This window comes from Antennarius striatus, chromosome 7, assembly GCF_040054535.1.
Source record: "Antennarius striatus isolate MH-2024 chromosome 7, ASM4005453v1, whole genome shotgun sequence".
Classification (NCBI taxonomy): domain Eukaryota; kingdom Metazoa; phylum Chordata; class Actinopteri; order Lophiiformes; family Antennariidae; genus Antennarius; species Antennarius striatus.
In genome coordinates, this window is record NC_090782.1 from 22,398,741 (window position 1) to 22,421,536 (window position 22,796).

The 22,796-nt window shown below is 42.2% G+C and overlaps 2 protein-coding genes across 2 annotated transcripts; one reads left to right on the forward strand and one right to left on the reverse strand.

Annotated features, from left to right (window-relative positions):
- Nucleotides 1–994: 994 nt before the first annotated feature.
- On the reverse strand, nt 995–15,366 carry dnai3 (dynein axonemal intermediate chain 3). Its single transcript, XM_068320414.1, has 21 exons — nt 15,351–15,366; nt 14,453–14,637; nt 14,082–14,186; nt 13,844–13,969; nt 13,563–13,762; nt 13,275–13,391; nt 12,929–13,125; nt 12,462–12,580; nt 11,675–11,764; nt 11,370–11,459; nt 9,460–9,579; nt 8,721–8,794; nt 8,438–8,573; nt 8,179–8,278; nt 6,400–6,524; nt 5,631–5,691; nt 5,181–5,311; nt 4,861–5,068; nt 4,583–4,674; nt 4,342–4,458; nt 995–1,812 (listed from the first exon to the last, which is right to left on the reverse strand). Exons 1-21 carry the CDS (start codon nt 15,364–15,366, stop codon nt 1,717–1,719), a joined length of 2,505 nt encoding a protein of 834 aa, XP_068176515.1. The 3' UTR covers nt 995–1,716.
- Nucleotides 15,367–18,061: 2,695 nt separating this feature from the next.
- mcoln3b (mucolipin TRP cation channel 3b) lies at nt 18,062–22,791 on the forward strand. The gene is made up of 14 exons (XM_068319051.1): nt 18,062–18,394; nt 19,020–19,243; nt 19,325–19,489; nt 19,874–20,027; nt 20,265–20,340; nt 20,426–20,522; nt 20,691–20,790; nt 20,933–21,045; nt 21,411–21,560; nt 21,644–21,745; nt 21,867–21,989; nt 22,082–22,288; nt 22,392–22,522; nt 22,654–22,791. The coding sequence occupies exons 1-14, from the start codon at nt 18,352–18,354 to the stop codon at nt 22,691–22,693; spliced, it is 1,725 nt and encodes a 574-aa protein (XP_068175152.1). The 5' UTR covers nt 18,062–18,351; the 3' UTR covers nt 22,694–22,791.
- Nucleotides 22,792–22,796: the final 5 nt, after the last annotated feature.

The window sequence follows — 22,796 nt, forward strand, 5'->3', positions numbered from 1 at the left end:
GTTTATACGATGTTGTCCATTGTCCGAAACATAAAAGAAACTCGAGTTCTAAGCAGAAGAGCCTAACCTGCAAACGGCTCTTCATACGTCTGTGGATTTTTGAAATGCCACAAGTGTTTACACTGAATACAAGCTCGCTCAATTGCACAACATTCTTTGCATCGGCGATTACAATAATAACTAACCGAGGCGGGGGCGAAGACACTCCCAGCGTGTCTCTGTGCTGGTTTGCAGAAGGCACATTCTTTAGCTGGCCTGGGAGAAAGTGAGAGGCTCCACAGAGGAAAGAGGTCTGCAAAAACAGAAAGGTCTGAGGAGGGGACGACTGGAGAGCAGAGGCCCCTTTTGTCACCCGGGGTCTCAGCGGAGCCTCTGGGGGCCATATGGACGCCTGCCTCCGTGCACCCCTTCACATCGGCCCATTCTTCCCCCTCCCCAGCGCTCCGTGACGGGACCGTCCACGTGAATGAGTCATGGCTGGACTGACGTTGACACCAGCTCACTTCTGTTGAGGGGAATGAACCCCAGTCCCTTCGTCCCTCCCCACCCCTTTCGCACCCGACATTCAACCGTTTCTATTGCCGTCCTCGCTGTCCTCGTCTCTTTTGAAGCATCTCCGACACAGTGTGACAACCTGGCAATAGACAGCAGCCACCACCCCCCCACTCCTGCCCCCATCCCTGCACCCTTGTTTTCCAGGAGAATACAGGCTGTCAGTTGTGACTATAGGTTTGCTGGACTGATCGTGACCTGAAGTGGACCCAGCTCTCTGACGCGTCCTTATTTTCTCCCAGAGAAGGAGTGAAACTAATAGGAGTCCATAAAGCTGGACAGAGAGTTGAGTCTAACCCGTGATTGGACAGAAGCCAGACAGGGATTTATTGCAAGAGGCAGAGGCGACAAGTCTACTAGCAGATTCTAGCTCTGGGGTCGACAACCCAAAATGTTCAAAGAGCCGAATTGGACCCAAATAACAAAAATAAAATCTGTCGGTAGCTGCAAAAAATTCTAAGTCTTATATGAAAGCAACACAGACTGTAAGTGTGTATTATCCTACTGTCAAAATGACTAAGTAGGCTATAAATACATGATGAGTTTCTCCGCTGCCCATCGGAGTTTACACACCTGAACAACAGCGCAGTCTGTTCAGTATCGATCACATCACACAACTCATCGCAGGCAATTGAGTAGGTTGAGGTTGAATTAATGTCCTTGATTTGCTGATAGGTGACGTTGTTTGTCCTTTCCTTCACTGTCTTCGCAGAAAGAGGTATATCTTTATTTTTCTTTATTATCTCTCGGGGTGCAACACGGTACTGGAGTTTGGAGATGCAATCCACTTCTTAAATGTATTTTTGCGCTCCTCTAACTTTTCCAGTAGTACTGAAATCACACTTTTTCTCTTAATCCCAACTAGGTGGTCAATCCCAACTGCCTTCCCTGGGAGTGTCTTTCCACATTACTTTTTTTGGTGTTCGACAGCTTCTCCTTGAAAAAGCAAACATGCAAGCAATCCTTCCACATTGTCAGTGAAAAACAATGATTCGGTCCATTCTTTCTTGAATCCTCTGTTCTCATCAGCTTTCTCTTTTCCTTCTGGGATCCATGGCCCATCACACACCCACCGATTTGTTGGTTGCCGACTCCTGTTGTAGCTGAACCGCTTTATTATACACTATGCTATAAACCCTGGATATCATTGTTATTGTTGTGCCTTTAACAGCAGATTTCCTCCATCACCAGATATTCCTCGTATTCCTTCCTGTATTCCTCTTCATTTTCTTCATTGGATTTTGCAGGTTTTTCGGGCTCCTGTGGTTCAAAACAGACAAAAGAGTCATGAATGAAAAGAAGTTGGTCACACTTAGGTAGGGCAACCGGAAAAGTCTCCTCCATAATAAAATACAGGAAACGGTGGCCTCAGGAGAGGCCTGCTGGGATGCTTGAGATGGGAGTACAACTCTGTATCATGATAGTCTTCATCACTTTGAGTAGTCCTACTTTTCCTGAGTTTTATTTGATAAATTTTCCTTCTGACATCTCCTTTAACCAGAGGCAGAGTGTTTGTCAAATGATAATATTCTGTAATCACGGTTATTCTCACGACTGCCCTCTAAATGATCCAGCTTCCATACTTAGCAAACAGACTGCCGGGCAATGGCTGTCGATAATTATACTCTCCCTGGAGCAAAGGATCAAATACCGATCTGGATGAATTAAACATGAGGGAAGGGAGTTGGGAAGAGAAATGGGGACTAAGCAGAGGACACAGAGGAGGTGGAATGGCCTCTAGATTTCCAGGGTCAATCTTGATGTACGGACTTTTAGCAGGGCCAAAGAAAACGTTTGGTAGATCTCACTGTCAGGCTGTTGACCTCTACCAGTTGGATCAAGTGTGAGGAGAGAAATCATCACACTTAGCTTTTTTCTACATTACATCAACCAACCAACAACCCTTCAGGGGTGAATGAATCTAAAGTATATTGGGTACACTTGATCAAAGATCTGTGTTGGGGGTTTTTTTTAACTATTAATCCCCGAAGAATCCAGAATTAGGAATTGAGAATCCACTCTACACACAGGTGAGTAGGTACATGCATATATACAGTGCCTTGTGAAAGTATTGGCCCCCCTGTTTTCTCAGCTCAGCTAATGGACTCCAGAAGTTCCCTGATGACTTCTGAATGATCCAATGTTGACCTAAATGACTAACAATGACAAACAGAGTGCACTTATGTGTCATTTGGTCTCTGTTTAAATGCACCTGCTCTGTGATGGTCTCAGAGGTCTATGAAAGGAACACTGGAGAACAAACAGCATCATGAAAACCAAAGAACACACCAGGCAGGTCCGAGATAAAGTTGTGGAAATGTTCAAAGCAGGAATGGGATACAAGAAGATTTCACAAAATATAAACTTCTCCCGGAGCACTGTGTGAGCAATAATATCAAAATGGAGAGAGCATAAAACCACTGCAAACCTACCAAGACCTGGCTGTCCCTCTAAACTTTTAGCCCAAACAAGGAGGAAACTAAGCAGAGAAGCAACCAAGAGGCCCATGATCACGCTGGATGACCTGAAGACATACACAGCTGAGGTGGGACAGTCTGTCCATCAGACAACTATTAGTAGTACTCTACATAAATCTGGCTTTTATGGAAGAGTGGCAGGAGGAAGCCATTTCTGAAAGAAAACCATAAAAAGGCCCGTTTGGATTTTGCAAGAAGCCACATGATGACATGTGGAACAAGGTGCTCTGGTCAGATGAGACCAAAGTTGAACTTTATGGGCTGAATGCGAAATGTTATGTTTGGCGTAAGAGTAACACGGCACATCACCCTGAAAACACCATCCCCACCGTCAAACATGGTGGTGGCAGCATCATGCTCTGGGGTTGCTTTTCTTCAGCAGGGACTGGGAAGATCGTTAGAGTTGATGGGAAGATGGATGGAGCCAAATACAGGGCAATTCTCGCAGAAAATCTGTTGGAGTCCGCAAAAGACCTGAGGATGGGGCGGAGGTTCACCTTCCAAAAGGACAATAATCCTAAACATAAATTCAAATCTACAATGAAATGTTTTAAAACTAACCATATAAAGGTGTTAGAATGGCCAAGCAAAAGTCCAGACCTCAATCCAATAGAGCATCTGTGGAGAGATCTAAAAATTGCTGTGCACAAACGATTTCCATCCAACCTTAAGGCTTGAGCTGTTTGATACGGAGGAATGGGAAGATAGTTTTGTCTCAAGATGTGCAAAATTTATAAAAACATACCCAAAAAGACTTGCGGCTGTGATCGCAGCAGAAGGAGGTTTAACAAAGTATTAACTCAAAGGGGGCCAATACTTTTGCACATCCTACTTTTCAGTTTTCTATTTGTAAACACAATATACAATGTTGGATAAATTTGGTTCCACTTCACGACTGTGTTTCACATGTTGTTGATTCTTGAAAAATATTTTCAGTTTTTTATCTTTAAGTTTAAAGCCTGAAATGTAGCAAAATGCCAGTGAGTAACTTGTAAAGGGGACGGCGCCTTGCTCAAGGGCGCCTTGGCAGTGCTCGGGAGGTGAGCTGACACCCACCCCTGTCAGCTCACCCTCCAAAGTGGCTAGGCGGGAGCAGGAATCGAACCGCCGATCTTGGAACATTGGACGACCCGCTCTACCGCCCGATCTACCGCTGAGCCACCCCCACCCCCGTATTTGTCCTTCTTGCTCTGTATATTTGGAATATATCTATACAGGTGGAACAATAATTCATCAGTCGTTTTCTTTGTTTTCCTTGGTTCACTGATGCCTTTTTATTGGGTTGTTCATCGGCTGATTACAGTCAGCTCACCGTTCTCATCCTGGGTTCTCCAGCTTCCTTCTTCTGTGTTGCCGGTGATTCCTTTTTGCTGGAAATGTTCTTCAGCCTGTTTTCCTCCCGCTCAAAGTATTTTTCCACACTTGATTTCTGTAGGCAAGCATGAAAGAAAGATTATTTCACATCTTTATTTCTCTTTGCATATGACTAATGACTAAAAAAAAAAAAAATTAAAAGTGAGTGCAAAAGATACGACTGGATTGAATTACAGTACCTCATTTTTGGAGGGGCGGTAGAGTGCCTTTGGGATTTGTAACACGCTGACCGCTCCTTTGTCATCTCCCACAGCCAGGAAATGCTGCTTTGCTGTGAGAAGAAAATACAAGAAAGAAACAAGTTTCATAGATTGGAACTCTTTTATAACAAGGGAGATTATTCAAATCCTTTAAGGCAATTATTTATTCAACTTGGTGGCTTATTTTAACCTATTTTGATTATCTTGAACCCAATCTTATCTGTTTTTGTTACTAAAGCAGGAGGTGAAGGGCTCACGGGAGGCGGTCCAGGGTTTGATGCTGGTGATCTTGGCTTCGGAGGCCTGTGAATGAACGTAGACGGGCTCGTTGGTCTTTTCGTTCAGGTTCCACACCTCGATGCTGCCGTCCTCCTTCCCCGTGAAGATGATCGCCGGCCGGGATGGGGACCAGCACCCCGTGGTGTACAGCTGCTGGGAGCTCGGTGACAGGATGATGGGGCCGTGCTGGGGGGTTGAAACATTGAGTTGAATATTGATGATTAACACTTTAAATTCTAGGACGCCTTTATTCGTCTGATTTTAATCTATGAGGGTTTGTAGGGACCGGTGGCCTTACCATGATTCTTTCCTTCCAGATGGCAAAGTTATACCCTCCAATCGTCAGAACGACGTTTTTGAAGAAGGGTGATCGCTGCACCGTGTTCACACACGAGTGATGGATGTTAAAACAGTGAAGGGGTCCAGTATCTGAGAGAAACAGGAAGTGAAACGAGGCAATACTTTAATAGAACAATTATTATATGTGGCATCGGCAAAACCAAATACCGTGATGTTGGTTTAGACAAACTTGCTCTCGTGATTCAACCGACTGCTTCTTTTTCACTCAGGACTTCCATTACTGTTGTGGTTAACATTAGAACTAACTCAAACGAAAACAAACCACACCCCGGCCTCCTTTGGCTCGTGGTCAGTCGAGCTTTGAGGTTTTTGGCCGGTCAAGAATATAAGATTTGCAGGTTTATTTTGCTTTCAGATCACTCTAATAGTCACATGGCAGAATACTCACTGCGCAGCCGACCAGAGTCGTCTTTCTCCATTTTCCAGTCGATGAAAACAGTCTCCCCGATCTAGAGGTAAAAACAAACACATAACAGAACGAGGAAGCAAGGAGTAATCCTGGAAACGCCTGATTTCTCTCACACAGATTCTGCAGGTTCTACCAAGTAAACTTAGTCTTTTGAAGACAATAACAAACTCGACTCATCGCCCATTCACTTCAGACCTAATCCATCTTGCCATGACAACACACAAGTATGTGTACACATGAGGAGTGTGTGTGTACACAAGAGCGAGGCTAAAATAATCCAAGCTCTTCGCTCTTGGTTACAATTTCCACTTTTGGTGTTGGAATGGATCCAAACGCTGCAGAGTCGTTGATGCATTGTTGGTGATGAGCGGGTCATACCGAGGGCCCGACTGGGAAGATGCTCCTCATGTAAATACAGAATAACGTCAGGGAAAGGTGGGCCCTTAATGACGGCCCTTCAACACAGATTTTTTTTTTGTTGAGGATTTTCTTACTCAAAGATGCAGCGGACTGTAGAATTGGTATTTCCAACAGGTTTTAAAAAAAAATCATATTTTTGGGTCTGTTAATGGATTAGATTATTAGACGGTTGGATTCTGAAATTTGAAACTGATTGTGTTTTTGTTTAAGAATAAATAAAGATAAGAAGAGAAACGGATTACTTTATTACTACTTAAATACTTATTATTAAAGTCAGACAGGAGTTGTACTGAAACACGGTACTGCTCATTACTGTAAGAACATTTACCTCGGTCCCGATACAGAGCTTGATGTTGGCATCTTCGAGGGTTTGTAGAGTTTTAGCCGAGGGCACTCGGAGCCGGCTGTAGTCTGGGAGGAGCTCTGATCTATACCCACTTCCAACTGGTTTTTCTACCATAGAAAACAGCGGGAGGGGGGGTAAGGAAGGTGCGGGAATTAACAACTAATTGTAACATTCATGGGCTTTTCTCAGACGAGCAAGAAAGTCAGTAGAACCTCATGAGGGGCAAACATGTACATCCCAAAAAAACTCACACATTTAAAACCAAAGGAAAATGTAATAAGGGAAGAATTTCAAAATACACCTGATGTTCCAGGAATGAAACATACATAACATGAAAAAAAAAAACGATTACATGTATTTCTGATTCAATGTATGGCAAGGAAAGAGATTGAACAGTGGCATTAGTGTAGCCTGCTCTGTAATCTGACCATGAACAAGATGACAGAAGGACAAAAGAGGGGGCGGTGGAGAGGGGGTACAGCCGAAGTGAATGGGCTGGTAAAAGGGGATGTGAGTGGAGTGGGAAAGAAAAGAGGTGGAGGTGGGAATGAGGATTGTGTTGAGAAGGAGGAGGGAGGGAGGGGGGCCGGTAAGGGAGAAGGGTGGGACGGTTGAGATAGGCAGGACTGGTTGTGATGGTAGAGTCATTTTCCATCACAAAGGCCTGATGGTCTGTCAGGGACAGTGCAGGACTATCTGTTCACACCCGCCGATCAGCGGCCTGCTCCCAATCAAGCCTCTGCTGGATTAGTTTCTCAAGGTCGGATCGGATTACCCGCTCACACATCTCCTAAATCCACTCTCCCCCAGTTAAGATGTGTGTAAAGATAAAGAGACAGACGATACAGCTGCACCTGTAGACATTTTACGCAATTTTGCGACGACGCGCCGTCGCTCATCTGTTTCTACGTCCCACGAAAGTGGAGCTTTCCTACGATGGCTGCAACTGTTTTAAGGTGCAAGATAAAAGCCACAGAGAAAAGATTTAGATCGGCGTAGATTCAATGTCAGCTATTAAAACTTTAATAACAGGGTAGCTGGAAAAAAAACGGCATATTTATTAACTCAGTTAGCGAACATATTAATTCCATAACCGCCAGCATTCAAAGCTGTGTTTATGGATGGACCTTCATCCAGACAAAGACCAGTCTCTTCTTGACCAGCAGGACACACACGATCATCTTCTAGCCTTCGAGGAGCCTGAGCAGCATATTGCAAAGAGCTGACAGTCAGCAAGGTTAATGCTCTGCAACTATGAGGGCCTTGTCTTGGAAGTAACACTTAATAAAGTGCTATGAAACCAGAGGAGAGAAGAGGGAGACGGGCGGAGAATGAGAGTACCTGGAGGCGAGGTGAACCCTGCCCCAATGATCACTGTGTTCAACCATCCAAAGCAGAATTTGAGAATCTAAGATCCTCCCCCCCAAAAAAAGAAGAAGAAGATAAAAGAAAATCCTTGCAGACATTTGAGATTGACAAACTGGGATGGTTGTGTTTGTAACGGCTGTTTTTGCATCATAGGTTTTTGCGTTTAAAGGTGTGACTAAACATCGATGTGCCTTTACTTGACAATTTGTTTTGTTGGTAAGCAAGTGGCCTTAAGTTGCTTGGCATCCAAAACTAAAACCAGACAGTGGTTATTTGTACAAATCTGTGTTTGGTTAACTGTTATTTGTGTGGGTGACCGAAGGGAATAGGGCGAGGCGCTGCCACAGACAGAAACAAATAAAGCGAGGTCGCCTGAAGGCGAGAATCGCTCACCTGTGGCCGGACCCGTATTATTACCAGCGCAGGTGTCGTGTCCCAGGCTGAACTTCAAGGGAGTGTATTCCCCACTGGTATCGATCCTGGCAAAGGAAACCTGACACACCACAACAGAAGGAGATGACGTTTGACGTCTGAAGAACTGACAGATTAAACAACGTTCCAAACAGATTTGTAGAGATTTGGAATCTAAAGAAATGAAATGTCGAATTTAAATAAATTGATTTATTTTCATGTTGAAAATGCAGCCTAAAACCTTGATCAGAGGTTTCCATGTCCGGTCCAGGTGTTTGAAAGTGTCGGGGGCGCCGGAAGTCGTCGACTGGGGATTCCTATCCACGGCTGATTGGCTCAACTGTTTCTGCACTCGCACGTCCCAGAGCATCAGAAAGCTACCGGGGGACACACACAAACAGTAGTACCTGCAGACCTTATGACTTTAATCTAGCAGATGTAAGTTTAAATCTGTCAAACTGTAAATACATTTGATAAATGAACTCTTGAATGTTTACTTGCATGTTTTCCGTGTGCGACCTTACCCGTCCGGTGAGCAGGAGATGATCTGAACTGAAATGTTTAACCTGTTCTCCACCACTAGGCCCGTCCTGCTCATCTGAACAGAGAGAGAAAAAGAATCAGAAAATCAACTAGCATCCATTCAGGTGGTTGGAAAAAGGGTTCCTCAAGATGCTCGACTAATTTATTTATCCTGATACAAAATGTCTTATTTCATCATTAAAGTGACAATATGAGACGAACATGCAATTATTGGAGGATGCCAATAATTGTATATTTATGTATAAGCTTGGTGCCTCCTGGAACCCCAGGGGCCTAATCTCCTGTTGATATTGTTTAATTCAAGTGACTTTTAACCTTAGCCAGATAAGAAATTCTAAAACCAGATATAGCAATCATTAGAGCAATAAGAGACCTGACTGTGTGGCGTTTCGTGTTTATTTTCACTTCGAGTCTTAGGTGTACAGGAATGAAATGTACTCTTGCTGCCTTTGGTATGTTGGAAAATGTTCCGCAGTGTTTACATTAGATAGAAACATGGGAATGCGAAAAGGTTTGACAATGTTTTGCTGAGAGTTCTCCTGGGTCGTCACACGAAACGGCTTTTGTTAACAAAGAGAGGCCACATAAAAAAAATATGGTTTAACCTTGTGGGAGCATTTAGCACCTTCACAAAGCACCTGGGATGGGAAAAAGGTCAGGAAATAAGTGTCTTTAGCGTTCGCTGTTCTATTTCAGGAGATCTGACGATGGTCTGCGTACCTCAAATGTCGGTGGCAACCAGTGGATGTCGGTAACCGGGGCTTTGTGTCTGCTCTCTAAGGCAGAAAGCCCACAGCAGCGCACAACAGGAGTCTTTTTCTCCAGGTTATCATCGAGGTCCTGGTGGGAGGTTGGACACAAAAGAAGCAGAATGTACAGTGATCTCTGACAATCCAAACACAACGGTGTTACGCGACGGTGACCAGACATCGTACAACGACCCTGCTAGGTATTCACACACTGTAAACCATAGTGGTAGAGCGTGCGTTAGAGCGTGTCGTCCAATGTTCAGAGATCGGCGGTTCGATTCCCGCTCCCGCTTCCTGCTCTACTCTACCTCCTGCGTACAAGCCCCCTGTGTGTGTTTGTTTGTTCAGGGGCTGTGTACAAACTAATGGACTAACTAAAGTGTGCTCTTAATTTCCCTTTGGGGATTACGAAATTAAATTTTAAAAAAAGGTTCTTTTCTCTTGAACCTTGTAGGACTTGTCAAAAAATACGGAAAGCTCCATTTAGAGGAGATGTTTGGTTTGTTTATTCTGGGATAGAAAAGCGTAGAAAAACATAAAATGCATGAAAGCAGAGTGATTGTGTTTTGAGCGATTACACAGGGATTAAAACATATTCAAGAATGAATTTGTTGTCAATTAAAGATCCTAAATCCCACATGCCGGACCATTAGTAAGTGATTATAATGCCTTTATTGCAGCACACAGTTGAGTACTTAACAAAGTAAAGAAAGAAAGGTTTAAAACCTCGTAGCTCGCTTGATAGCATTGTGTACCCATAAATCAACCTACTACAGGGTTTTTATTCTACATTTATCTGATAGGCTACAGTAGCAACAGGTGTTGTTGAGCACAGCTTTCACACCGCTCGAAGTGGCAATAAAGACTTTTAGCAGATAAGCAGATACGACGGCTGCTGCTTGCACTGCAAACAAAAGGGAGAGGAGTGATCTGATTTGCCCGGGTGTTATCTTCTATACGGTGGAGGATGGAGGACTTGTGTAACAGCTGGAGTCCCTGAGCTGATGCTGTTGACTCTGGAGAATGAAGAGCAAACAAGCACGGAGAGAATGGAGGGAGGTACGGAGGGTGGGAGAGGGGAAAGTATGAAAGGAAGCAGCAAGAACTGGGATGGAGACAGCTGTTCTTGTCGAGGTAATAAAAACACACAAAGCAAATGGGGGCTGGATGATGGGGGCATACGTGTCTATTTAAACACAGCGGCCGAAAGGAAGGAGGTCAGACTTTGAGCGGCAGAAAAGGTTTAATATTTGGATGTCTGGATGTCTCGACAGGAAACGGTGGATTTAATGGACAAACTAACTGTTCATTTAAATCTGAGTGCTGGTTTTTGTCCCTTTTACCTCTCTCTGTGCATCTTTTTTTATTACAGTTCATAATCAGATTTAAATAGCGCACACATACCATTAAATATTAGTTTACTCTGTGGTTTCAGTATTTTCAATGCAGTACACATACTGCTCTATGTGGGTTTTTTGCAAGAGCCATAACAAGATGCTCTTGCAGTGGGGGTCACGAAAATGACACAACCGTGCTTTGAGTCAGGCTTGGCATTAGCGGGTTTGCGGAAATAGCTTTGACAGCTGTGGCTAGTTCAAAAAGGACCATTACACCACTGCATTCCCATCTAATGAAAGGGTGAGGATGAGGAGGGAACCCAGGAGTCCATGTTTCATCATCTCACTCTGTCATACGAAGAGTCCAGCCGCGTGCTCCACCACACCGAGGGCCCACGTTTGAATAAACCGAGCTGACATCATCGCTCGCAAAAGAACTATAGTAACTGATACCACACGTAAGGTAACAAAAGTTAGACAGGGAACACCGTGTGTCACTAGATCAACAGTGTGTACATTATAGGGACAGGATGTGAGCGCTTACAAGTGTGTCGGTGTTGACAGAAACCTTTTTACTTCCAGCCTGCGGTGCTTGTAGGTGTGTGACATGAGCAGAAATGTCCCACAATGCAACCTGTGACAACAACAGTGAGATACAATCAATCAATCGTGTATCAAATACAAAGAAATGTAATCAAAATCAAAAAAAGGGATTTAAAAGATGTGAACGCGATTGAAAATATATCGGATTCATCACATTTATTCTTAATCACTTTTATTTTGAAAGTGCCGAGGTAGCAAACGAAACTTAGGCAGCAAATGAAGAGATAAACCAGATCGAGTCAGTACCTGGCCATTTACGCAGCCGCCAACAATAATATTTGGATCGGTGGGGCAGAACTCAAACGCAAAAATGTCATCTGGGCACTCCAGCAGCAGCTGCAAAGAAGACAGAAAGCCACAGACACAAGGCAGAAATATTAGACTTCAAAAGTACATAGACATACCAAGTGTTCGTTTATTCTCATCTCTCCATATGACGTTCATCTTTTAATCCACAAAACCAAATGCAAACAGTAGATTCCATTTCATTAGGCAAGAGGGGTAAAAGACCCAGGAGAGGCAGGATGGGGTTACAGCTTTTCAGCATCGTCTTTAAATCCCCTGGGGTTTAAATTAGGGGCAATAGTGAACTAAACACTGCCCAGACTAGATAAATATAATTATTTCCATTATCTGACGTATCTGGTTTCCTCTCTGCCACTTTGACCACCGCTCAGGCAGATGGTGAAACCGAAGCACCAATGGAGGCACACTTCATCCACAACTCATATTACCTTATGAGTGATTTTTAGCAACGCAGCTCTATTGATTGAAAAGCCCAGATCAAATCAATAGAGCTTCTCAAATTTTCCTAGAGAAAATAATAATAATAATAATCCTGAGACAATGACGCAAAGCAAATCCTTATTTTACAGCCATTTGTCAGAGAAAATTGTGTCTGGAACAGAAATGATAAGAACAGAATTTGCCTTTAAGCTGTCAGTGAGACACAAAAGCGTCTCCATGGGGTTTTTTTTTTAAACTCCTCCATTATCAACTTTGACTCTGACAGCCCATCATGTAATTTCCATACCTGGGGGTCACAGGGGTTAGAGAAGCTATGGAAACAAATCAGTGAGGGTCTGCCAGGAGAAATCCTGGACTCGTTCGACTGCTCATCTTTTTTCGCTGTCAAAGCCACAGCTAACACACCTATCACATAAAAAAAAATACATCACAGCAAACAGTTTGTGCACTGCCAAGCAGCAGAAATACAGATGAAAGCTACTTAGTTAGCTATCTTATTTAGCTGTACTGCTGCCACAATAGATTAAGAGTTGAAGTGAGAGTAACTCCTTAATCATCAGTGTACAGCTTCAACGTTTTTAAGGTTTGTGTTATAATAGACATATAAAACCATGTACTCAATATCAATATCGATCACATTTGTTCTGAAATATGAACTGAAGAAATCTGATACAAATAATGGATTTTACACCAAGAACTGAACGGAGATTATTGATGACATCATGGTATTTGAGTAGCTAAAGAGTCTCGTACCGTAGATGGTAGGATGCCACGTGATGCAGCTGATCTTCTTGTCCTTTGTGTTCTTCTGGTCTCTGAAGACCTGATGGAGCATCAGACCTTCAGAAATCTTTGTCGACCAGTCGCCGTCATCGGCTTCTGTCTCCAGATCGCTCCAGTCGTCGGAGAAAATGTTCATGAGTTGTTCTTGCTGAAGGACTTGGAGAACCCTGAAAAGCAGACATTTTTCTCCTCAGCGTCCTTTAGAATATGAATGTGTAGTACGGTAAAGCGTGAGCTTGGGTCAGATATCAGTTCTCCTCTAAATTTTAAAGTCACTTAGGAAGCAGAATGAGGAATTGCTAGCGCATGCTTTTACCCGGGTGTCACAGAGATGCAAAAATTCTTCAGACTCTCAGACTGGAGGATTTTCTCTTTGTCTTCATCACTGAACTCTCTTGGAATGTACTGGGTGAACATATTTCTCTTAATGATCCTGAAAAAGTGGGCAGAAAATAAATATGCAATGCATTAGTGGAGACTCTGATATATGGTGTATAAGGTGGATTTTATTCCATGGATATAATGTGCATCTTCTGAGTGTAAGGCACAAAGGATCCGCTCTACAGAGAACAGATTCATTTGTGCTCCAGCTTTGCTGGCGTACCATTGTGTTTGAGTGGTGAGGCTTTGCACCCTGTGAACCGCCTGCACCCCGCAGTCCCTCTCCATCTGCTTGATGCTGAATCTGCTGTCTTCGTAGGGGTCGTACTCGGCGTAGCTATTCTTAGCACGCGCAGGGTCTTGGTCTGAAAAACTGACTGGTGCACCAAACTTCCTCTGCAGTCTGGATAACTTGTACTGCAGCTGAGGACAAAGGGAAAGAAAAGGGAAATGAAGGAAAATAGCATTTTTTTTATGTGCCTGATGTGGTTTTTACCGCACTACCTTTGGTCTGATCGTTTTGACAGATTCGTTGTCTATTTCCAGTTCGCTTCCAAGAGATACCCATGGCTTTGATTTAGGGGGTCCACTGCATTCATCCTCCTCTTCTGGTTTCTCTGTTTCTGGGGGCTGCAGAAAAACAGAAAGGTTTGAGAGCATATGAAGAACATAAAGCATTACATCAGAAGTTTATTACCTTTTCTTTTTATTTACAACAAAATAAAATCTAGTGTGTGTTTACACTGAAGAGTCTGTTCTTGGTCTCTGGCGTGATCACCAGGTAGAAGTTGGAATTGTAGGTGTAGTCTCTGTCATAAACCAGCAGGAGCTCCTCCTCTGGGTAGTCCTATACAGGAAGACACATGTGTGATTAGCAGTTATCAATCAATAAATAAATCTCTGTCCAGATCCTGAATAAGACAGCTGGTATTACTTCAGACACAACAAAACCAAAAATTTAAGAGGTCACATGATCTCACCTGAAGCACGAACACTCTCTCACTTTACGTTGATCTATTACTGTATATATTCATCACCTTTCTCTTTGTTAAGTCCAGATGTGATGTAAGATTAATTCTATATTTAATGCATTTTATTACTGGATCACCTCACCAGCACAGTCTGCTTGATGGGGCTGAAGTCCGACACCGCAGCCCTCGTCTGTATGTCCTGTAGGATGTCATCTTTTTTAAGCAGCTTGTAAGGATTCTCCTCTGTGACGTCATCATCGGCACGGCAACCGAAGAGCTCCTGGGTGTTTGATGTCACGATCAAGGGTAAGACATCATCGGGATGATCTTGGTGAGAGGGTTCACAATTAGTATGTGAAAAAAATATATAACAAGTTGGAATTTCTTTTTCAGTTGACCTGGATTTGAAAGGTTAGCTTGTCTTCTTTTCTCTCCTGTTAGCTGTTTAAAGTTCAGGTTCAGGTTTTCATACAGCTTCATCCATTAGATGAAGTGATGGCAGAAAAAAATGAACATATGAAGACGCAACACACTGGTCAACTGAGATTCCCAGAATAGACTTAACTTTAAATCTTACATTGCCTGAGGAGTTTTTACACCTATCCTTGCCCCTAATTTTCAGATCAAACACAGGCCTCTGATCTTTCACCTGCCCCTCCCTCCAGGGCGGACCACCCTACGACATCACAGGATGAAATGCAATCCATGCAGCATCCAAAAAGAAATGATTTTCTACCTTACAAGTATGCTAACGGCAGATGGGCCTGCATGAACTGCAGACGTAAACTGCTCGGTAGATGGACCCATTACCACTACAAAGCTTTCCTATAACAGTCTTTGCAGACGCCTCCATATCAAAGTCAGACTCGGTCCGGGACATACGACAGTAAACATGGTTCTCCATAATGACAGTTTTCATCCCGCTCGCGGCCTCTCTGTTCAAAGCCTCTCCAGAAGGTTGCTGAGGGAACGCTGGGAATGCTAAAGCACAGCTTAAGTAACCACTTCCCAGCTGGGTGTGTCCACCTTTTCCCACTCACACCACTTAGGCTTCATGCCAGATCATTGTAGTAGAAACACACACTCCTCGTGTCAGTTTTATCTCAACCGTGGCATTAATGTTTTTATTTGTTTGAGATATAGAAAAATGCAATGACCCATTAAGGGGCTCTATGTTTTGATTTTATCTTTCTCTGTTAATGTGAGTTAAATATCCCAATCGTCTGCATCCATAACCTTCTGTATTATATTTTAGGAAGAAGACTTTTAGGCGAGGTTTGAGGTCAGGATTGGGTTAAGGTTTATTTTAAAGGCATGATCTTTAACTGCCCCAGGAGTAAATGACATAATCTATAGTAAATAGATATGCCTGCATTGGGTCAAAACTATGTTTAAGTGCTGGTATGTTGACAGTAAACCAGATGAAGACAATGGGGACCCACAGCTGACTGGAGTGCATGTCCAAAGGCTATGTAACAGGACGCTCAAGATCACGTCAGAAGAGGGAATATCCTTTCTCCAATTCCTCAAAGACATTTTTTACACCCCTACTTCAAAGCGAGTTCTGTTTTTCCTTTGTCATTTGGTTTATCTATTATAAACATCTGTCTTATCAGACAAATCAATAAAGCTGATGAATTTTAATTTGAAATTTGAAATTAAATAATTACACTCAAAAGTTATACAACATTTAAAAAGTTTTTTTTTTTTAATTTATTTATTGTGAAACACAACTTAACAAGTGGGCGGAAAAAAACATTCATACCTGGTTTTTCCTCAGGTGGTGGTGCCGGTGGAATCTTTTTAGAAGTCTTTTTTGCCTTTTTGCCTAGTTGGGAGAATCGGTGAACAGACGTTTGACTACTATATTGACCTGATTTGATTATGCAATGAAAATCAAATAAAAAAAATTCCCCATGGGGATAGAAACAGGATGGTTCTTCCTCTTCAAATATGCATTTAACATTTACTTTACTTGAATAATTGCACTCACTTTTTTTTGGCATCTCACCTCCTGCACTGTTTCCTGCACTGTTTTATATAATTTAATAGGCAGCAACCTGTCTGACGACAAGAACAAAGTTTTACACCGAAATTCACCACCGAAAGATTCTATTTCCACGTCAGACACTGACGGAGCAGCGTCCGAAATATCATTATTGTCGCAATGTCGCCATCTTGTGGACAGAATGATGAACTTTATTTTTCATTGTTGAAAGTATAAGTCATGCAGAAAATTGATACACTTATTTTCTGTTTACTGATGCATTAATGTGTGAGCAGCAAAAAATGGTGTTGTTTCTCATTACACATTATTGGTACTGTTATCACGCAGACTTGTCAGTGGTTTGATTGAGAATGATAATAAATAAAACCATCTTTACTCAAAGCACACAATCTGAGGCCTGTTAAACAGGAATGAAGACTGTTGTTTTGTTTGTTGTTCACTGTTGCTATGGAAACTGAGTCCATTGACTGTCGAATGCTGCTGAAGAAATAGAAATACAGTATGCTGGTCCTTACTGTTTGGACGGGTCGTTTGCTGCAACAGCTGGTTGTTCTTTGGAATGGCTTCTGCCATGTCAGTAGGGTTTATCTTAGCAACTTGGAAGGAGATATTACTTTGATCTGTGAGCTTCAAATGTCACTTGAAGATTGAATGTCATGAAAACATCAAAGTAAAGTCTTGGACGAGAGTTGGAGATCAGCGACATCAAACATCTCAATGGAGGTGATACGCCCTTGTTGCAGAAAAGAGGAATGGACTTCGAGTGAAATCATCCATTCATCTTCAGGACCAGCTTCTTCCGCCGTCGTGTGTTGCTGGAGCCTTTCCCAGCAGACTTGGATCGTGAGGCAGGGGTACACTCTGGGTACGACGCCAGTGCACCGCAGAGCCACATGAAAGACACACAAACACGCCAGTAAAAGTTTGTAAATAATCCAGATCATTTTATTGTGGTGTGAGATTTTAAAGTTAAACCTGAGGTCAAACTGTGCATCTTTGTACAGACAAGGTAAAGGTTGACTCTTGATCAAATACATACATGCAATTGGGATTACTGTACCTGTTAATATTAGCTAAGATAAAATATGAGAGCAAACTGATAAAATATTAATCATTTCACTAACATTTCTGCAATTGATTAAAAAGTGCATTTATTCGAATCAGATTTATATGAATATATATAAATTATAAATATAAATTTATATAAATATATAGAAATGAACATCTAAAATTTTTTTCAATTGACTCTTAAATTGTTCATATCATAATAATTGTTACTTTGTAACGCAAAAGAATAGAAAATTAACATATTTTAGTACAGATTAAACCTTTCCAGTAGCAGCAATGCTACACAGGTTAACTCAAGGACTGTTTATGTATGCACAGCTAGCAAGGAGGACTCAAAATGTTTGAGTCGTTGCTTATTGGATTGAACATTACGTCACATAACATTTAACTTTCTTTTTTTTTGTAATTAAACTTAATGCTTTAATTAGTATTCTTGGTGTTCTTGTTTTGCTATCCTGTTCTAAAGTCAATGTAGCACAAATTAGCATACTTGCTCGCTCACTACCGGTAGTTTTGTTTAGCAAGTAAACGTTTGTTGAATCGAATATGTTGCCACTCGGAGATAAATATCATTTAAATCCAAATATTTTATTATTATTATTATTAAGTCAATAGTTAAAAGATAATTAAATAAATTTTACCGGTAGCTAAAATAGCTTGAAATCCTCTTCGCTCATCCGGTGGAATGTTTGGTTCCCATGGTTACAGGGTTACGCTAAACATTTGACTGACATATCCGAAAGCCAATCGGATTCCAGAAGATGTGTGACGTAGGCAATCGTAGGCTGGTTACCTGAGACTGTCACAAACAGATTTGTGGGATTCGCTCACAAGACAAGCCGCAGTCCGGAAGTTTGAACGAGCCTGATTACGGTTATTGAACAGCGGAAGAAAAGAGCAAATGAGTTAATAAAATAATAATAATAATAATAATATATAGTAATAAAATAAATAACAGAAGGTGGATGCGACAAGACGTGAATGAAGTTGACCTCGTCCGGGACTCAGGTGAGCAGACCACCGACACAATTTATTAATGTTCGATATCGTGATCTGTGATGGCTTTCAGTGGATCGATGCGATCGAATGCCCTATCATCCTCCACGACAACAGGTCTTGTTCATAATTGATGGTGGAAAGCGATCAGGTGTTTCTGAATGTGAGCTGCTGTGTGTGACTGAACACTGCTGTGTTGTGGTCAACAATTTACTTGTTGATCTGAGGAACTGGAAGAACGACAGTTTTAGATTCTTTGATTGCTCAGGAAAAAACAAAAAACAAATAAGGAAGTATTTTGCTCCATTAAGTCGTTTTTTGGACATTACTATTGTATGAGAAGCAGTAATTGTAATTCCTATTCTTTTCCATTTGTGTTCTCTTTTGTGTGTGTGTGTGTGAATGTGTAGCTTTTGATCGCAATGACGTCAAACACCCAGGAGAAAGTCCCATAAACAAACACTGCAGCCAAAACGTCTGAAACAAAGCAATAATTTCTTGCACGTCAGTTGTGTTTGTCCCACCTCGAAGGCAGTTATACTGCATTTATATTTGTTCTACACCACCTAGAATACACTTTGAGGTTGTCTCACTATTTGTCCTCACACACAAGTTCCATTTGTTCATTTACTTGCAGGTATGGAGGAGTCGAGTGAATTCTATGAAGCGTATGAGAGAAACGACCCCCCTCCGTGGGTAGATGGGCATCAGTGTGTGGAGGATAACAACAACAATGTGGAGTGTCTGCGAAGGAAGATTAAATACTACTTCATGAATCCCTGTGAGAAGTACCACGCTCGTGGCAGGAAGCCGTGGAAACTCATCCTGCAGATCGTCAAGATCGCCATCATCACCGTCCAGGTATTCTCAGAGCAGGTGTTTGATGTGTCGTTCCACCCGTTTTTGGGGGGTAACAAATGCTTTCTTCTTTCCTCTTTTCAGTTAATATCTTTCGGCCTGAGCAACCAGATGGTCGTCACGTTCAAGGAGGAAAATCTGATGACATTCCGGCACCTCTTCTTGAAAGATTACGATGGAAGCATCGAGACGTACGCCGTTTACAGGCAGACCGACGTTTATGATCACATCGGATACGTCATGGATCAGGTGGCTGAATGCTTTCCTGTATCATGACACCATAATATATATTTGCTTATATTTGTTTCTTTTGAGCATGTGACTGATCACCTGAGGAGTTTTTTTTTTTTTTCTCTTATTGCTCTTCCACTGCAGCAAATCATGATTGGGATTTTACAGTTTCACATGCTCATCCGTGCAAAAAAAGCTTTACAGGCTTTTATGATAGGTAGCAGCTTGTCATGGGATTGGACTTTGTACATATGACCTTTAAGTCGATCAGTTTGTCTCTGCTCGGACTGCAACGAGCTGTAAAATCCATTTCACTTCAACTGCTTTAACTTCATGCTGTGCCGCCAGATTGTCAACACACCTGACTTTACTATACCCAGCATCTCCATTATTTATTTTCAGTATGGACATTTGCAAAACATCACAGTCGGAAATCACGCTTATAAGAAAGATGGCAGTTTCTACACCCCCCTATCGCTGTGTCAGGAGTTCTACAGAAACGGTACCATCTTCCCTGGAAATGAGACCTTTGAAATCAATGCGGAGGTGGACACGGGTATGTGTGCACATTAAATACTCTAAACTACACTAAAAATGAAAAGTTGTTTTTTGGAAGTGATGAACTCACATTCTAAAACAATAAAGTGCTCTTGAAATGGAAGTAATGTTTATTGCTTATTACTTTTTGCACAGTTTGACGTTCAACATTTCAGGCCAACTGGATTCAAATGAGCTCATTTAGCATTTGTCAGGGTCAGTTTTACATCGTCTCCTCGCCGTTTGTATCTCACAGATTGCCTGGAAGTATTCCCGATGAGTAACTCATCATCCCAGGAAGTACTTCAACATCTTGACTTGCATTTTAAAAGGTTTGTAAATCAGTCGCTACCCTCTGTTAGTTCTTGTGACAGATGTGAAAGCCTTCAGTTCAATTGTACCTAATCTGCCTTCCAGGATGGTCTCTGTCAAGATCACATTCGTTATAAAGGCCATAAATTTACAGACAGTGAGACACCGAGAACTGCCAGACTGCTACGACTTCACAGTTATGGTACGCTGAGCGGATCGCCTTAGACTTGGGCTAAAAACAGAGATATGACACCTCTGATTACTTCTCTCCTCGAGGCTTTGTAAAGACTGGTTAAAATGATAATGTAAGAGTCCGTGTGAGTGGACGTTTATTCCCTTCCTCCCTTAAACAAAGTTTTCTGCTCGACAGGTCACTTTCAACAACCAGGCTCACAGCGGCAGGATAAAGGTTGACCTGGACAATGACGTAAGCATCAATGAATGCAAAGACTGGAAAGTAACCGGAGCTTGTGAGTTCTCCTCCACGTTTGAAGGAATCACCCACGTTTCTTCAAACCCACGTCTAAAAGTCAAGATTCTAAACTTTCAATCTGTGCTGAAAAGTATTTTCAGATTCTACAAAGAGACTGACTTTTCTTTTTTGTTTCTCAGATTCCAGGAACATCTTCCTCACTGTGCTGTTTGACTGCCTCATCGTTGTAATGTGCATCACCTCCTTCACCCTCTGCACACGCTCCGTGATCAACGGCATCCAGCTGCAGTTTGTGAGTATTCAATTGATAATAAAACACACAGTATTTCTGGCATTTCACTTTACTAGTTTGGATGTAAGAAGGAAGAAATGTCTGATGCGGATCACTGTTGAACAAAACTGGACCTTTCCACACAAAAAAGAAAATGCAATTTAGAAAACCCTTCTAGTGATATCATATGATGCACATTTCCCCTATGGATGATTAGTTAAGGTTAATTCTTCTTCTTGGGCCTGTTCTGTTCTAAAATGCTCTTTTACACATTTGCTTGGGTGGATTATTTACCCCTGCAGTCAAAAGCATCTGCATGTCTCTTATTTGAGTTTCACTTTCACCCTGGAGTCAAGTCTACCTGTATTTCTATGAATTGTAAACAGGAGTACACCCTCTACTGCAGAGAGTATGGTGGTAAAGAAGTCCCATGGTCAGACAAGTTGGAGTTTTTAAATGGTTGGTATATCCTCATCATCGTCAGCGACACGCTGACCATCGTTGGCTCCATCCTCAAGATAGAAATACAGACTAAGGTAAGGATTGGGGTTTTTTTTTAAGTCGCACAGTGAAGCTAAGGCGTAATGTCACCTTTACGAACGTGCGCTGCTTGTTTCAGGCTGTCACAAGCTACGACATCTGCAGCATCTTCCTCGGGATGGGCACCATGTTTGTGTGGATCGGGGTCATCCGCTACATGGGATACTTCAGGAAGTACAATGTAACCACGCTGGCTAAAATTAAGATTCTATCCATCACAAATACAACAGCAATGATATTTTTCTTTTTTGAGGACGGGATGAATCTTGACTTTGTTTCTATGTTGTTGTTTTTTTTACCAGATTCTCATCCTGACACTAAGGGCGGCTTTCCCAAACGTGATTCGATTCATCTGCTGCGCTGGAATCATCTACCTCAGTTACTGTTTCTGCGGCTGGGTCGTCCTGGGCCCGTATCACGAGAAGGTTGACGGAACTAAAAGACAAATCAGAAATACTTGGCCTCTGCTCATTTCACCACTTATGGAATAAATCTTTTGCATTTTTTTTTTTTAAAGTTTCGGACGTTAAACACAGCATCGGAGTGCTTGTTCTCCCTGATCAACGGAGACGACATGTTTCCCACCTTTAAGAACATGGGGCAGAAGAGCAGCCTGGTGTTCGTGTTCAGCAGGATCTACCTCTACACGTTTGTGTCGCTCTTCATCTACATGGTCCTCAGCCTCTTCATCACAATCATTACAGACACCTATGACACCATCAAGGTACAGCTAACCCTCCATTTGGATATGTGCAACGTATATTTTATTGATTGCAGTTGTTAAAATTTAAGTATATTACATATTTTTCCACACTTTGATCATCTAGCAACAGCAGCAGAGCGGAGTGCCGACGACTGAGCTGCAGAAGTTCATGTCGGAGTGTAAAGATCTACCCAATTCTGGAGTCTACAGACTGGACAACACCAACAGCTGCTTCCTGGACCGGTGCATCACCAGGTAGATTCACATCATCCTCATGGGAATTTATCACCAGTGTCCCATGACGTTATTAAACTGGGAATGTGAGTGCATGTCAAAGCACTTTTGCAAGACAATCAGTCCTTTTTTTTTTTCTCCCCTCCTTTCAGGTTCAGGAAACATCGAGAGAGATTGACCTCCGAGACGTAACAGGCCTTTAATGTGAAAGGCTGCCCTGTATGATTTAACAATGATATGCACTTTATTTTATTCTATTCAGGAGACGGTGTTTGAAAGTTCAGGTGAGAAGTTT

Bases quoted from the DNA above. Each gene is read 5' to 3' on its own strand.
- mcoln3b (XM_068319051.1), top strand. From the start codon at position 18,352: ATGCGACAAGACGTGAATGAAGTTGACCTCGTCCGGGACTCAG. The intron at 20,028-20,264 runs GTATGTGTGCAC...TGTATCTCACAG, and splicing joins CAATGCGGAGGTGGACACGG to ATTGCCTGGAAGTATTCCCG. The intron at 20,791-20,932 runs GTGAGTTCTCCT...TTTGTTTCTCAG, and splicing joins CTGGAAAGTAACCGGAGCTT to ATTCCAGGAACATCTTCCTC.
- dnai3 (XM_068320414.1), bottom strand. The intron at 11,765-12,461 runs GTATGGAAATTA...TCTTCTTTGCAG, and splicing joins CTAACCCCTGTGACCCCCAG to CTGCTGCTGGAGTGCCCAGA. The intron at 5,692-6,399 runs GTAAATGTTCTT...TTTTACCTCTAG, and splicing joins AGCTCTGTATCGGGACCGAG to ATCGGGGAGACTGTTTTCAT.